Below are 12023 nucleotides of genomic sequence, written 5' to 3'. Positions count from 1 at the left end.
TCTTTTCTGTATCCCAGATTATCTTTTCTGTATCCCAGCGCTTAGTAGTGTGCCTGGCATATAGTACGTGCCTAACAAGTATCATAAAAACAAAAAAAGCAAGGAAGAGGCGAGTAGAAATCAATCTGGAGAGGTAAGGCAGCCTCTGGATTCTTGACTCCAAAGCTGCCCTGTGTGTTCGCTGTCAATCAACGGTATTTATTGAGTGCTTACTCTGTGCAGAGCACTGTACTGTGTGTTTGGGAGAGTACAACAGAATTAGTAAATGCCTACCTAATAATGATTTTGATATTTGTAAAGCACTTACTATGTGCCAGGCAGTGTACTAAGCATCGGGGGGGGATACAAACAAGTCAGGTTGGACACAGTCCCTGTCCCATGTGGGGCTCACAGTCTCCATCCCCATTTTGCAGGTGAGCTAACTGAAGCCTAGAGCAGTGAAGTGACTTGCCCAAGGTCACACAAGTGGTGGAGTCAGGATTAGAACCCATGACTCCCAGTGGAAAGAGCATGGGCTTTGGAGCCAGAGGTCATGGGTTCGAATCCCAGCTCCGCCACATGTCTGCTGTGTGACCTGGGGCAAGTCACTTAACTTCTCTGAGCCTCAGTTCCCTCATCTGTAAAATGGGGATTGAGACTGTGAGCCCCACGTGGGACAACTTGATCACCTTGTATCTCCCCCCAGCGCTTAGAACAGTGCTCTGCACATAGTAAGTGCTTAACAAATGCCATTATTATTATTATTATTATTATTATTATTATCTACTATGCCGTGCTGCTTCATGAGGGGGCGTGAAGGGAGAGGACGGCAGAAGCGAAAGCTAGGGCTGACAACCTCATGAATAACGGAAAATGTGCCAAGTGCTGAGCACTGCACTTTTTCTTTCTAATGGCATTTGTTAAGCACTTACTACGTGCCAGACACTGTACTAAGCACCGGGGTAGATACCGGCTAATCAGATCGGACTCATTCCGTGTCCCACGTGGGGCTCTCGATCTTAATCCCCATTTTACAAGACGAGGTAACGGGCCCGGAGAAGTTAAGCGACTTGCCCAAGCTCACAAAGCAGACGAGCAGCAGAGGGAGGATTAGAACCCAGGTCCTTCTGACTCCCAGAGTCGTGCTCTGTAACCTAAGCCACGCTGCTTCTGTCAGAAAGCGAGGCTAAATTATTTCACTGCGTTTGTGCCCCCCGCCGCCCCGCTTCCCTGGCTTGGAGTCTGGGGCCCGTTGAGTCTTGCAAGAACTGTGCTTGATGCACCTATTCCCAACAGTTCGGACTTTGCTTGGCACAGATTAATCAATTAATGGTATTTATTGATTGCTTACCGTGCGCAGAGCGCTGTACCAAGCGCCTGGGAGAGTACACCGCAGTAGAGTCAGCAGACACGACCCCCTGCCCCGAAAGAGCTTATTGTCTACAGGGAGAGAGTGCTTCATGAAGAGTACAGCAATAACAGCTTTGAAAATTACCATTTGGAGCAAGGCACCTTCCCTGAGAGGAGTCAGATTTAAATGCTGGAAAAATCGAGGGCGACCTGGACCACAAACGCCAAGTTTCCGTTTTATTGCGATCTCCAAAACGATTTGGGCTGGTACGACGACTTCTCAAACAATACCAACATCAGGCTCAGAGGTTCATTACAAGAGCAATTCACAAACATTTGAAGCCACGGGACATGCGGAGCGCTTTCAAAGAAAAGAAAAGGCCTTCCACGTCTCTGTACGGGGGAGCGAGGGGTGGGATGAAGCGAAACACGGAGGCCTGGGAGAGAAGCCAACCTGCCCGCCCTTCGACGGGGTGGTGAACGCTCTCTCTGCCGGAAACTCTCCATCATCATCAATCGTATTTATTGAGCGCTTACTGTGTGCAGAGCACTGTACTAAGCGCTTCTGCTCTCTCTGCGGGAAACTCTCCAGCCTCGCCTCCGAAGCTGGTGAAGATGACACACTGAAGCCTTAAAAGAGGCAGACGGAGATTCCGTTCACTTCGATTAAAAGGAAAACCCGAAGCCTTGCTGTTAACTGAGCCTCGATTTCCATTGTATTATTTAAACGGCGGGTGCCGGGTGTGGATCTTTACTACCGTGTCTGGTTCCCCTTTGGTAGAGTTAAAAAAAAATAAAAAAACCTTGGAATAGGTACAGTTCGGACTGTGCTTTTCCAAATTTTGGGGTCTAATTGTTGTTTTTTTTCCCACTCCCTTGACGTTACTAAAAGACGGCACCCATCTCCTTTGCCATCCGTTGGTTTGACGATGGAGAATCCACGGATCACCCCTCGGTGCCTCCGGAGGATCCGGCTAACAGGGAAATCGGTCCCGTCAGCGGCGTCCTTCGAGGCGCGTGGTCTATTTCACCATACTCTGCGTCCATAATTCACCTTCTCACAGAGAAGAAAAGGTCCGGAATACTTTGGCTCGTATTCTCCGTTCGCCTAAACGACCATTAAAATTCACATTTTCGTGCTCAAGCGAGACACTTGAGCGGACCGCCCGCCGCGACGACCGGAGGGCCGACCGCCAGTCGCGGACTCGGCCCCCCGGGTCCGGTCGGAAAGGGGTGCGTCTCTCCCACCGGCGGACCCTCCGCCCCGGAGCCGGTCCCCCTCACCCGGGCTGGGTGCGCTCGGGGTATCCCGTCCTCGAGCCCCCCATTCCCGACGGCGGGAGAGGTCAGACGTCCGGCCCGGAGAGGGGCCTCCCGCCTCCTCGCCGCACGTGTTCGACGCTCCGGGGGATCCCGGAGCGGGAGTCTCCCCCACCATCAATCCCCGTACCGTTCCCGACCCCCGGCTAGATGCACTTTTCGGAAAAGTTCAACGTCTCACTGGGGAAAAGGGCCCGCAGGCCGCAGGGTTTCCTGGCGGGGCCTAAGGCCGGGCCCGGGCCGGGCCCCGCCGCCAGCAGGCCGCCGTCCGAGTCGGGGCCCTGGGAGGCGTCCGAGGCCTCGGAGCCGTCCGGGGCGGGGGTCCCCGAGGCCCCCGGCAGGGCGGGCCGCCCCCCGAGGCTGCCCTCGCTGAGCTCGGGCAGGTAGAGGAGGGTCTGGGACGTGCTGCTGACGTCCCGCAGCTCCCGCGACAGGAAGGAGCGCGAGCGGGCCGAGGTGGAGGCCGAGGAGGAGGAGGAGGAGGAAGGGCCGCGGCCGTCGGCGCAGGGGAAGCGGTGCCCCGGGGGGGCCGCCCGCCCGCCCCCGCCCATGCGGCAGAACAGGCACTTGATCTTCTCGATGGCCTTGCTGAGTACCGTCTTGCGGAGCAGGATGTAGATCCAGGGGTCCAGGATGGGGTTCACGGACGCGATGCGGATGGCCTTCAGGTCGGGGTTCTTGCCGATGTCCCGCACCGTCTCCGGCTGGTACAGCTGGTTCACGAAGACGCGCACCTGGTGAGGAGAGTCGCGCTGTTCGTCAAGCGCTCGCTAGGTGCCGGGCACCGTACTAAGCCCACTGTCGGGCAGGGACTGTCTCTATATGTTGCCAATCTGTACTTCCCAAGCGCTTAGTACAGTGCTCTGCACACAGTAAGCGCTCAATAAATACGATTGATGATGATGATGATGATGGGGCGGACGCGAGCAAATCGGGCTGGATGCAGTCCCTGTCCCTCCAGGGGCTCGCAGTCTTAATCCCCGTTCTACAGATGATGATAATGGCATTTATTAAGCGCTTACTATGTGCAAAGCACTGTTCTGAGCACTGAGGAGAGGCCCTGCTGAGAGCTCACCTCCTCCAGGAGGCCTTCCCAGGCTGAGCCCCTTCCTTCCTCTCCCCCTCGTCCCCCTCTCCATCCCCCCCTTCTTACCCCCTTCCCTTCCCCACAGCACCTGTATATATGTATATATGTTTGTACATATTTATTACTCTACTTATTTATTTATTTTATTTGTACATATCTATTCTATTTATTTTATTTTGTTAGTATGTTTGGTTTTGTTCTCTGTCTCCCCCTTTTAGACTGTGAGCCCACTGTTGGGTAGGGACTGTCTCTATATGTTGCCAATTTGTACTTCCCAAGCGCTTAGTACAGTGCTCTGCACATAGTAAGCGCTCAATAAATACGATTGATGATGATGATGGGGAGGTTACAAAGTGATCAGGTTGTCTCACGGGGGGGGGCTCACAGTCTTCATCCCCATTTTCCAGATGAGGGAACTGAGGCCCAGAGAAGTGACCTACCCAAAGTCAGACGGCTGACAACTGGTGGAGCCATTATTTGAACCCATGACCTCTGACTCCAAAGCCCACGCTCTTTCCACTGAGCCACGGAGAAGCGAAGTGACGCGCCCAGAGCCACGCGGCAGACAAGCGGCGGAGCCGGGATTGTGGCTCAGTGGAAAGAGCCCGGGCTTTGGAGTCAGAGGTCATGGGTTCGGGTCCCGGCTCCGCCACATGTCTGCCGGGTGACTTTGGGCAAGTCACTTAACTTCTCGGAGCCTCGGTTCCCTCATCTGTAAAATGGGGATGATGACTGTAAGCCCACGTGGGACAACCTGATCACCTTGTATCCCCCACCCCAGCGCTTAGAACAGTGCTCTGCACATAGTAAGCGCTTAACAAATGCCATCATTATTATTAGTATTATTATTATCTCACGACCTTCTGACTCCTGGGCCCGGGCTCTATCCACTCTGCCATGCTGCTCCTCTGCGGTGGGACGGGGGGAGGAGACATACACTCAGAGGGGGCCCTGGGAAACGCTTCTTGTTTAGCTGCCACCCACCCAGCGGGGCTGGTGTCCTGGGGGGTTTATCACAGTGCTCAACGGGCACACAATCAGTCCATGCCGAGGACCGATAATAACAATAATATAATGATAACTGGGGTATTTGTAAAGCGCTTACGACGTGCCAGGCGCCGTACTAAGTGCTGGGGTAGATACAAGATAATCAAGTTGGGCCCCGTCCCTGTCTCCTACGGGGCTCCCAGTTGGAATCCCCCATTTTACGGAAGAGGTGACCGAGGCCCTTAGGAGTGACTTGCCCGAGGTCGCCCAGCCGGGAGCCGGGAGTAGAAACCAGGTCCTTCTGACGCTCTTGCCACCAGGCCACGCTGAGCACTGCCAACTTGTACTTCCCAAGCGCTTAGTACAGTGCTCTGCACACAGTAAGCGCTCAATAAATACCATTGATGATGAACGGGCAAAGGCATCTCTCAGATCCGTGCTCTTTCCACTCAGCCGAGCGGCTTCCATACTCACCGACTCAGTGGTATTACTTACTGAGTGCCGAGCGCTGTACTAAGTGCTTGGAAGAGTACAACAGAATTGGTTGCTTGGTAGCGGTGGTGAAGGACAGACGTTATCTCTGCCCTCAGGGTGCTAAGGGAATACAGGCGGGCCCAACCTGTGCCAGCCCTGGTAATGTGGCCCTTCAAAGGGAAAGCCCCTGTTTGTTTTTTTTAAATGGTATTTCTTAAGCTCTTACTCTATATCAAACACTGTTCTAAGCACCGTGAACTAGGTTGGACACAGTCCCTCCCACACGGGGCTCACAGTCTAAGTAAGAGGGAGAACAGGAAAACTGAGGAACAGCGAAGCGAAGTGACTTGCCCAAGGCCACACGGCAAGCGTTTGGCAGAGCCGGGATTAGAACCCAGGTCCTGTGGCTGCCGGGCCCGTGCTCTGTACTGAGCACCGTACTAAGCGCTTGGGAGAGTACGATTCAGAAGGATAGACACATTCCCTGCCTAAAAAGAGCTTACCGTCTTGAGGGGGAGACAGACGTTAATATGAATAAATAAATTTATAATATCTAATTAATATCCACGAGGCCATGCTGAGCACTGAGGCAGCCCAGACATCTCTCAGCTCTATCTCTAGCCCGGACATCCTGAACTTAAACCCGTCCTCAACTCTATCGCCTTGTTCACTTAGTTGTACATTCGATGATTCATTATTTTTATGTCCATCTCTCATTAGGGAGAAAGCTCCTTGTGGGCGGGGAATGTGTCGCTTGCATGTTTGGTATTTCCCACGTGCTCAGTACAGTGCACTACATCCAGTGGATGCTCAATGAATGCTGCTGCTGCTGGGCCTCCTCCTCCCCCTATGACTGCAAGTACTTCTATTCCTCCCTCTCCACCACCTCTTCCTCCTCCTCTTTGAACCCATGACCTCTGACTCCAAAGCCCGGGCTCTTTACACTGAGCCACGCTGCTTCTCTAGTAGGAGCAAGGAGGGTGGCCATTCATTCATTCAATCATATTCATTGAGCGCTTACTGTGTGCAGAGCACTGGACTAAGCGCTTGGGAAGTACAAGTTGGCAACATATAGAGATGGTCCCTACCCAACAGCGGGCTCACAGTCTGGTGGTTGGGTGTATTTTACTTGTACATATCTATTCTATTTAGTTTATTTTGTTAATATGTTTGGTTTTGTTCTCTGTCTCCCCCTTTCAGACTGTGAGCCCACTGTTGGGTAGGGACCATCTCTATATGTTGCCAACTTGTACTTCCCAAGCGCTTAGTACAGTGCTCTGCACACAGTAAGCGCTCAATAAATACAATTGATTGATTGATTGATTGGTGGAGGCATAGATGCTCTCAGCCTCGTGCCTTTGGATTTTTTAATGCCCCCAAACAATAGAATAATAATAATTATTATTATAATAAAGCACTCAAGCATCTTGCCCCTTCCTACGTCACCTCCCCAATCTCCTATTACAGCCCGAAATTAAAACCTATTACGCTCCACTCCTCTAGTGCCAGTGTCCTCACCGTACGGCGATCTCGTTTTATCTGGCCGCCGACCCCTTTCTCTCGTCCTCCCGATAGTCTGCAGCTCCCTCCTCCTCCAAATACGCCAGACCACCACCCTCATCCAACCTTCAAGCATTATTAAGGTCACATCTCCTCCAAGAGGCCTTCCCTGATTAAGCTCTCTTTTCCCCGTCTCCCTCTCCCTTCCGTGTCGTCTTTGCACTTGATCTGTGACCTTTGGACATTTGATACTCGCCCAACCGCACAGCACTTATGTACACATCTTTAAATTAGATATTATAAATGTATTCATATTAATGTCTGTCTCCCCCTCAAGACGGTAAGATCTTTTTAGGCAGGGAATGTGTCTATTTCATTCATTCATTCATTCAATCGTATTTATTGAGCACTTACTGTGTGCAGAGCACTGTACTAAGTGCTTGGGACATACAAATCAGCAACATATAGAGACAGTCCCTACCCAACAACGGGCTCACAGGCTTATTCTTCTGTATTGTACCCTCCCAAGCGCTTAGTACAGTGTTCTGCACATAGAGCTCGATAAATACCATTGATTGATCGATTACATAATTGTGGTATTGGTTAAGCGCTTAGTACAGTGCTCTGCACACAGAGCTCGATAAATACCATTGATTGATCGATTACATAATTGTGGTACTGGTTAAGCACTTAGAGAAGCAGCGTGGCTCAGTGGAAAGAGCCCGGGCTTGGGAGTCAGAGGTCATGGGTTCTAATCCCGGTTCCGCCACTTGTCAGCTGTGTGACTTTGGGCAAGTCGCTTAACTTCTCTGGGCCTCAGTTCCCTCATCTGGAAAATGGGGATTAAGACTGTGAGCTCCATGTGGGACAACCTGATTACCTTGTATCTCCCCCAGTGCTTAGAACAAGGCTTGCCACATAGTAAGCGCCTAACAAATACTGAAATTATTATTATTACAGTGCTCTGCACATAGTAAGCACTCAATAAATACCATTGATTGATTGATTGATTAAATAATTGTGGTAATGGTTAAGCATTTACTATGGGTCAAGCATTATGCTAAGCTCTGGGGTAGATACAAGCTAATCAGGTGCCACTTGGGGCTCAGTCTAAGGAGGAGGGAGAATGGATCTTTTTGCAGATGAGGGAACTGAGGCCCGCAGATGTTAAGTGACTTGCCCAAGGTCACACAGCAAACATATGACAGAGTCAGAATTGGAACTCAGGTCCTCTATCTCCCAAGTCCACGATCTTCCCACGATCTTCTTCACTTCTCTGGGCCTCATTTCCCTCATCTGTAAAATGGGGATTAAGACTGTGAGCCCCACGTGGGACAACCTGTTCACTTTGTAACCTCCCCAGCGCTTAGAACAGTGCTTTGCACATAGTAAGTCCTTAATAAATGCCATTATTATTATTATTATTATTACTAAACTCTGTGGAGTGAGCGGGGTGGGTGGCGGTGCCCACCCCAGCGCTTAGTACAGTGCCTGGCACATAGTAGTCACTTAACAAATGTCATAATTATTATTATTGTTATATTGTACTCTCCCAAGTGCTTAGTATAGTGCTCTGCACATGGTAAGCGCTCAATGAATACAATCGACTGACTGGTGTCCTCGGACTGCTGGAAGCTCCTTGTGGGCAGGGGATCACGTCTTAGCAACTCTATTGGAGTGCCCTTCCAAGCGCTTAGTACAGTGCTCTGGAGCAGCATCGGAAGCAGCGTGGCCTAGAGGAGAGAACACGGGGCTGGGAGTCAGGTCCTGGGTTCTGGTCCCAGCTCTGCTGAGTGACCTTGGGCCGGTCACTTCACTTACCTGGGCCTCAGTTACCTCACCTGGAAAATGGGGATTACGACTGGGAGCCCCACGTGGGATGGGGACTGTGTCCAACTTGATTAACTTGTATCTCCTCCAGCGCTGGGAACAGTGCCTAGCCCATAGAGAAGCAGCGTGGCTCAGTGGAAAGAGCCCGGGCTTGGGAGTCAGAGGTCACGGGTTCAAATCCCGGCTCCGCCAATTGTCAGCTGTGTGACTCTGGGCAAGTCACTTAACTTCTCTGTGTCTCAGTTACCTCGTCTGCAAAATGGGAATAAAGACTGTGAGCCCCACGTGGGACAATCTGATCACCTTGTATCCTCCTCAGAGCGTAGAACAGTGCTTTACACGTAGTAAGCGCTTAACAAATGCCATTATTATTATTATTATTATTATAGTGAGTGCCCAACAGATACCATTAAAAAAAAGTGTTCTGCACGCAGTAAATGCTTAATAAATCCCATTGATGATTGATTGGGGAGTCCGGGGTCGCTGCCTTTTCCCTCCCCACCCAAACCCTTTTCTTCCCTCTCCCTCCCTGCGCCGTTTAGTCGATGCATCGATTCCTGTTGCTATTTTGATGGTTTTAACTTGTTTTCATTATCGCGTTTCCATGGCATTGTTCGTTTCCTCAGGTCTTTCCTCCCTCCCTTGGACTGTGAGTCCTCTGGGGCCCAGGGACCCTATCTGAATTGGATTTTCTTGTCCTCGTAATCTCCCTGGTGCCCGTCAGCGATCGTAAAGTACGAAAGCAACGGATGAACGTTCCTCTCCTCGGAGAGGGAAAGGGTGAATCTTCCTTAGACCGGGGTGCTGGGCCGATGCCCGCCCCGGGATCATGTCTGTGGGCAGAATGAGAAACGCTCTATTTCCTCAAAGGTATTTCCAGTCAAGTCTGTGCCGCGTGTAAGCCTGCGGCCTCGGCTTCCAGGCAAGCCCAAAGCTGCCTTCTTTCGGCGTTGGAAATAGCTACCCGGGGAACTTGTAATTCTGGAATGTCGGGGGAACTATTTCAGTCCCCCCATCCCTCCCTCCCCCGTCCCCAGCCTCCAAAGGCATTCGGTTGGAACCAGCCGAGCCGCCGGCTCCGACCTCTCTGTGAATAATAATAATGGCATTTATTAAGCCCTTACTTACTATGTGCAGAACACTGTTCTAAGCTCTGGGGAGGTTACAAGGTGATCAGGTTGTCCCACGGGGGGCTCACAGTCTTCGTCCTCATTTTACAGATGAGGGAACTGAGGCACAGAGAAGTGAAGTGACTTGCCCAAAGTCACACAGCTGACAATTGGCAGAGCTGATAATAATAATTACGGTATTGGTTAAGCACTTAAGCTTGCTATGGGCAGGGAACATGCCTGCTAATTCTGCTGTATTGTAATAATAACGATAGCATTTATTAAGCGCTTACTATGTGCAAAGCACTGTTTTAAGCGCTGGGGAGGTTACATGATGATCAGGTTGTCCCACGGGGGGCTCACAATCTTAATCCCCATTTTACAGATGAGGTAACTGAGGCATAGAGAATAATAATAAGAATGATGGCATTTGTTAAGCGCTTACTATGTGCAAAGCACTGTTCTAAGCGCTGGGGGGGATACAATGTGATCAAGTTGTCCCACGTGGGGCTCACAGTCTTAATCCCCATTTTTACAGATGAGGGAACTGAGGCTCAGAGAAGTTAAGTGACTGGCCCAAGGTCACACAGCAGACTTGTGGTGGAGCTGGGATTCGAACCCCTGACCTCTGACTCCGAAGCCCGGGCTCTTTCCACTGAGCCATGAGAGAAGTGGCTCAGTGACTTGCCCAAAGTTGTCCCCATTTTTACAGATGAGGTAACTGAGCCTCAGAGAAGTTAAGTGACTGGCCCTAGGTCACACAGCAGACTTGTGGCGGAGCCGGGATTTGAACCCATGACCTCTGACTCCAAAGCCCGGGCTCTTTCCACTGAGCCACGCTGCTTCTCTGTGAAATGGAGAAGTTGGAGAGTCTCACTCCGAGCACCCATTGACGGCCCTCTCCATGCAGAGCTCCAACCTGGAGAAACTTCCCAGCTCAGCTAGGCGTCCCCCGCCTTGCCAGGATCCTCGACTAGAAATAACTACGATGGTACTCGTTAAGCGCCTACTATGTGCCAAGCGCCATTCTAGGCCTCTGGGGATGATACCAGTTAATCAGGTTGGTCACAGTCCCTTCCCACGTGGGGCTCACGGTCTTAATCCCCATTTTACAGGTGAGGAAACTGAGGTCCAGATAAGTGAGATGATTTGACTGAGGTCGCCCGGCTGACAAGTGGCGGAGCCGGGATTGGAACCCAGGTCCTTGTGACTCCCAGCTCTGTGCTCTATCCACTGAGCCACACTGCTGCTCTGGAAACAAAACACGGAATTACTGGAGACATCTCCCCAAACTAGTAAAGTGGCCGGCATACTCCCTTCAGCTAAAAATCCATCAATCAATCCAACAGTGGTATTTAGGGGAGCGCTTACTACGTACAGAGCGCTGCACTAAGCTCTTGGGAAATCATGATACAGCAGAATGAGCAGACAGTTTCCCTGCCCATAATGCTTTTACTCTCTAGAGGGGCAGACAGACATTAATATGAATAAATAATCTATAATATATAATTTAAAGATATGTATAGAAGTGCTGTGGGGTTTGGGTGACTATCATATAGCTTTAATTCTATTTTTTCTGTGAGCTCATTTTAGACTGTGAGCCCGCTGTTGGATAGGGACCGTCTCTATGTGTTGCCAACTTGTACTTCCCAAGCGCTTAGTACAGTGCTCTGCACACAGTAGGCACTCAATAAATACGATTGATTGATTGTTCTGGCAATTTTGACACCCGTCTACATGTTTTGTTTTGTTGTCTGTCTCCCCCTTCTAGCCTGTGAGCCCGTTGTTTGGTAGGTACCGTCTCTATATTCATTCATTCAATCGTATTTATTGAGCGCTTACTGTGTGCAGAGCACTGTCCTAAGCGCTTGGGAAGTACAAGTCGGCAACATATAGGGATGGTCCCTACCCAACAGCGGGCTCACAGTCTATAAGGGGGAGGCAGACAACAAAACAAAACATGTAGACAGGTGTCAGAGTCGTCAGAACAAATAGAATTAAAGCTATATGCACACCGTTAACAAAATAAATAGAATAGTAAATATGTACAAGTAAAATAGAGTAATAAATCTGTGCAAATATATATAAAAGCGCTGTGGGGAGGGGAAGGAGGTAGGGCTGGGGGGATGGGGAGGAGGAGAGGAAAAAGGGGGCTCAGTCTGGGAAGGCCTCTCTATATGTTACCGACTTGTACTTCCCAAGTGCTTAGTACAGTGCTCTGCACACAGTAAGCACTCAATAAATACAATTGAATGAATGAATCACAAGTCCAAAGGTCACAGATCCAAGCGCGTAGACGATAAAAATGATATGACCCATGGTCTTGGGCAGAGATCGTCAACTGAGACATTTTTCCTCCTACCAGATCGTTTAGTTGATAATCATAA

The 12023-nt window shown here is 50.5% G+C and overlaps 1 protein-coding gene across 1 annotated transcript in view; it reads right to left on the bottom strand.

The window, feature by feature from the left end:
- Window positions 1-1553: 1553 nt before the first annotated feature.
- PTGER4 (prostaglandin E receptor 4) overlaps window positions 1554-12023 on the bottom strand; it is a 32285-nt gene continuing 21815 nt past the window's right edge. The window contains exon 3 of the mRNA XM_038743971.1: window positions 1554-3383. Coding sequence (XP_038599899.1) covers window positions 2796-3383 — 588 coding nt within the window. The 3' untranslated portion in view covers window positions 1554-2795. The remainder of the gene's footprint in view (window positions 3384-12023) is intronic.

This window comes from Tachyglossus aculeatus, chromosome 3 (genome assembly GCF_015852505.1).
Source record: "Tachyglossus aculeatus isolate mTacAcu1 chromosome 3, mTacAcu1.pri, whole genome shotgun sequence".
In the NCBI taxonomy this organism is placed as follows: Eukaryota; Metazoa; Chordata; class Mammalia; order Monotremata; family Tachyglossidae; genus Tachyglossus; species Tachyglossus aculeatus.
The sequence above is the reverse complement of the archived record's forward strand: the minus strand, read 5'-3'. Positions and strand labels throughout refer to the sequence as shown.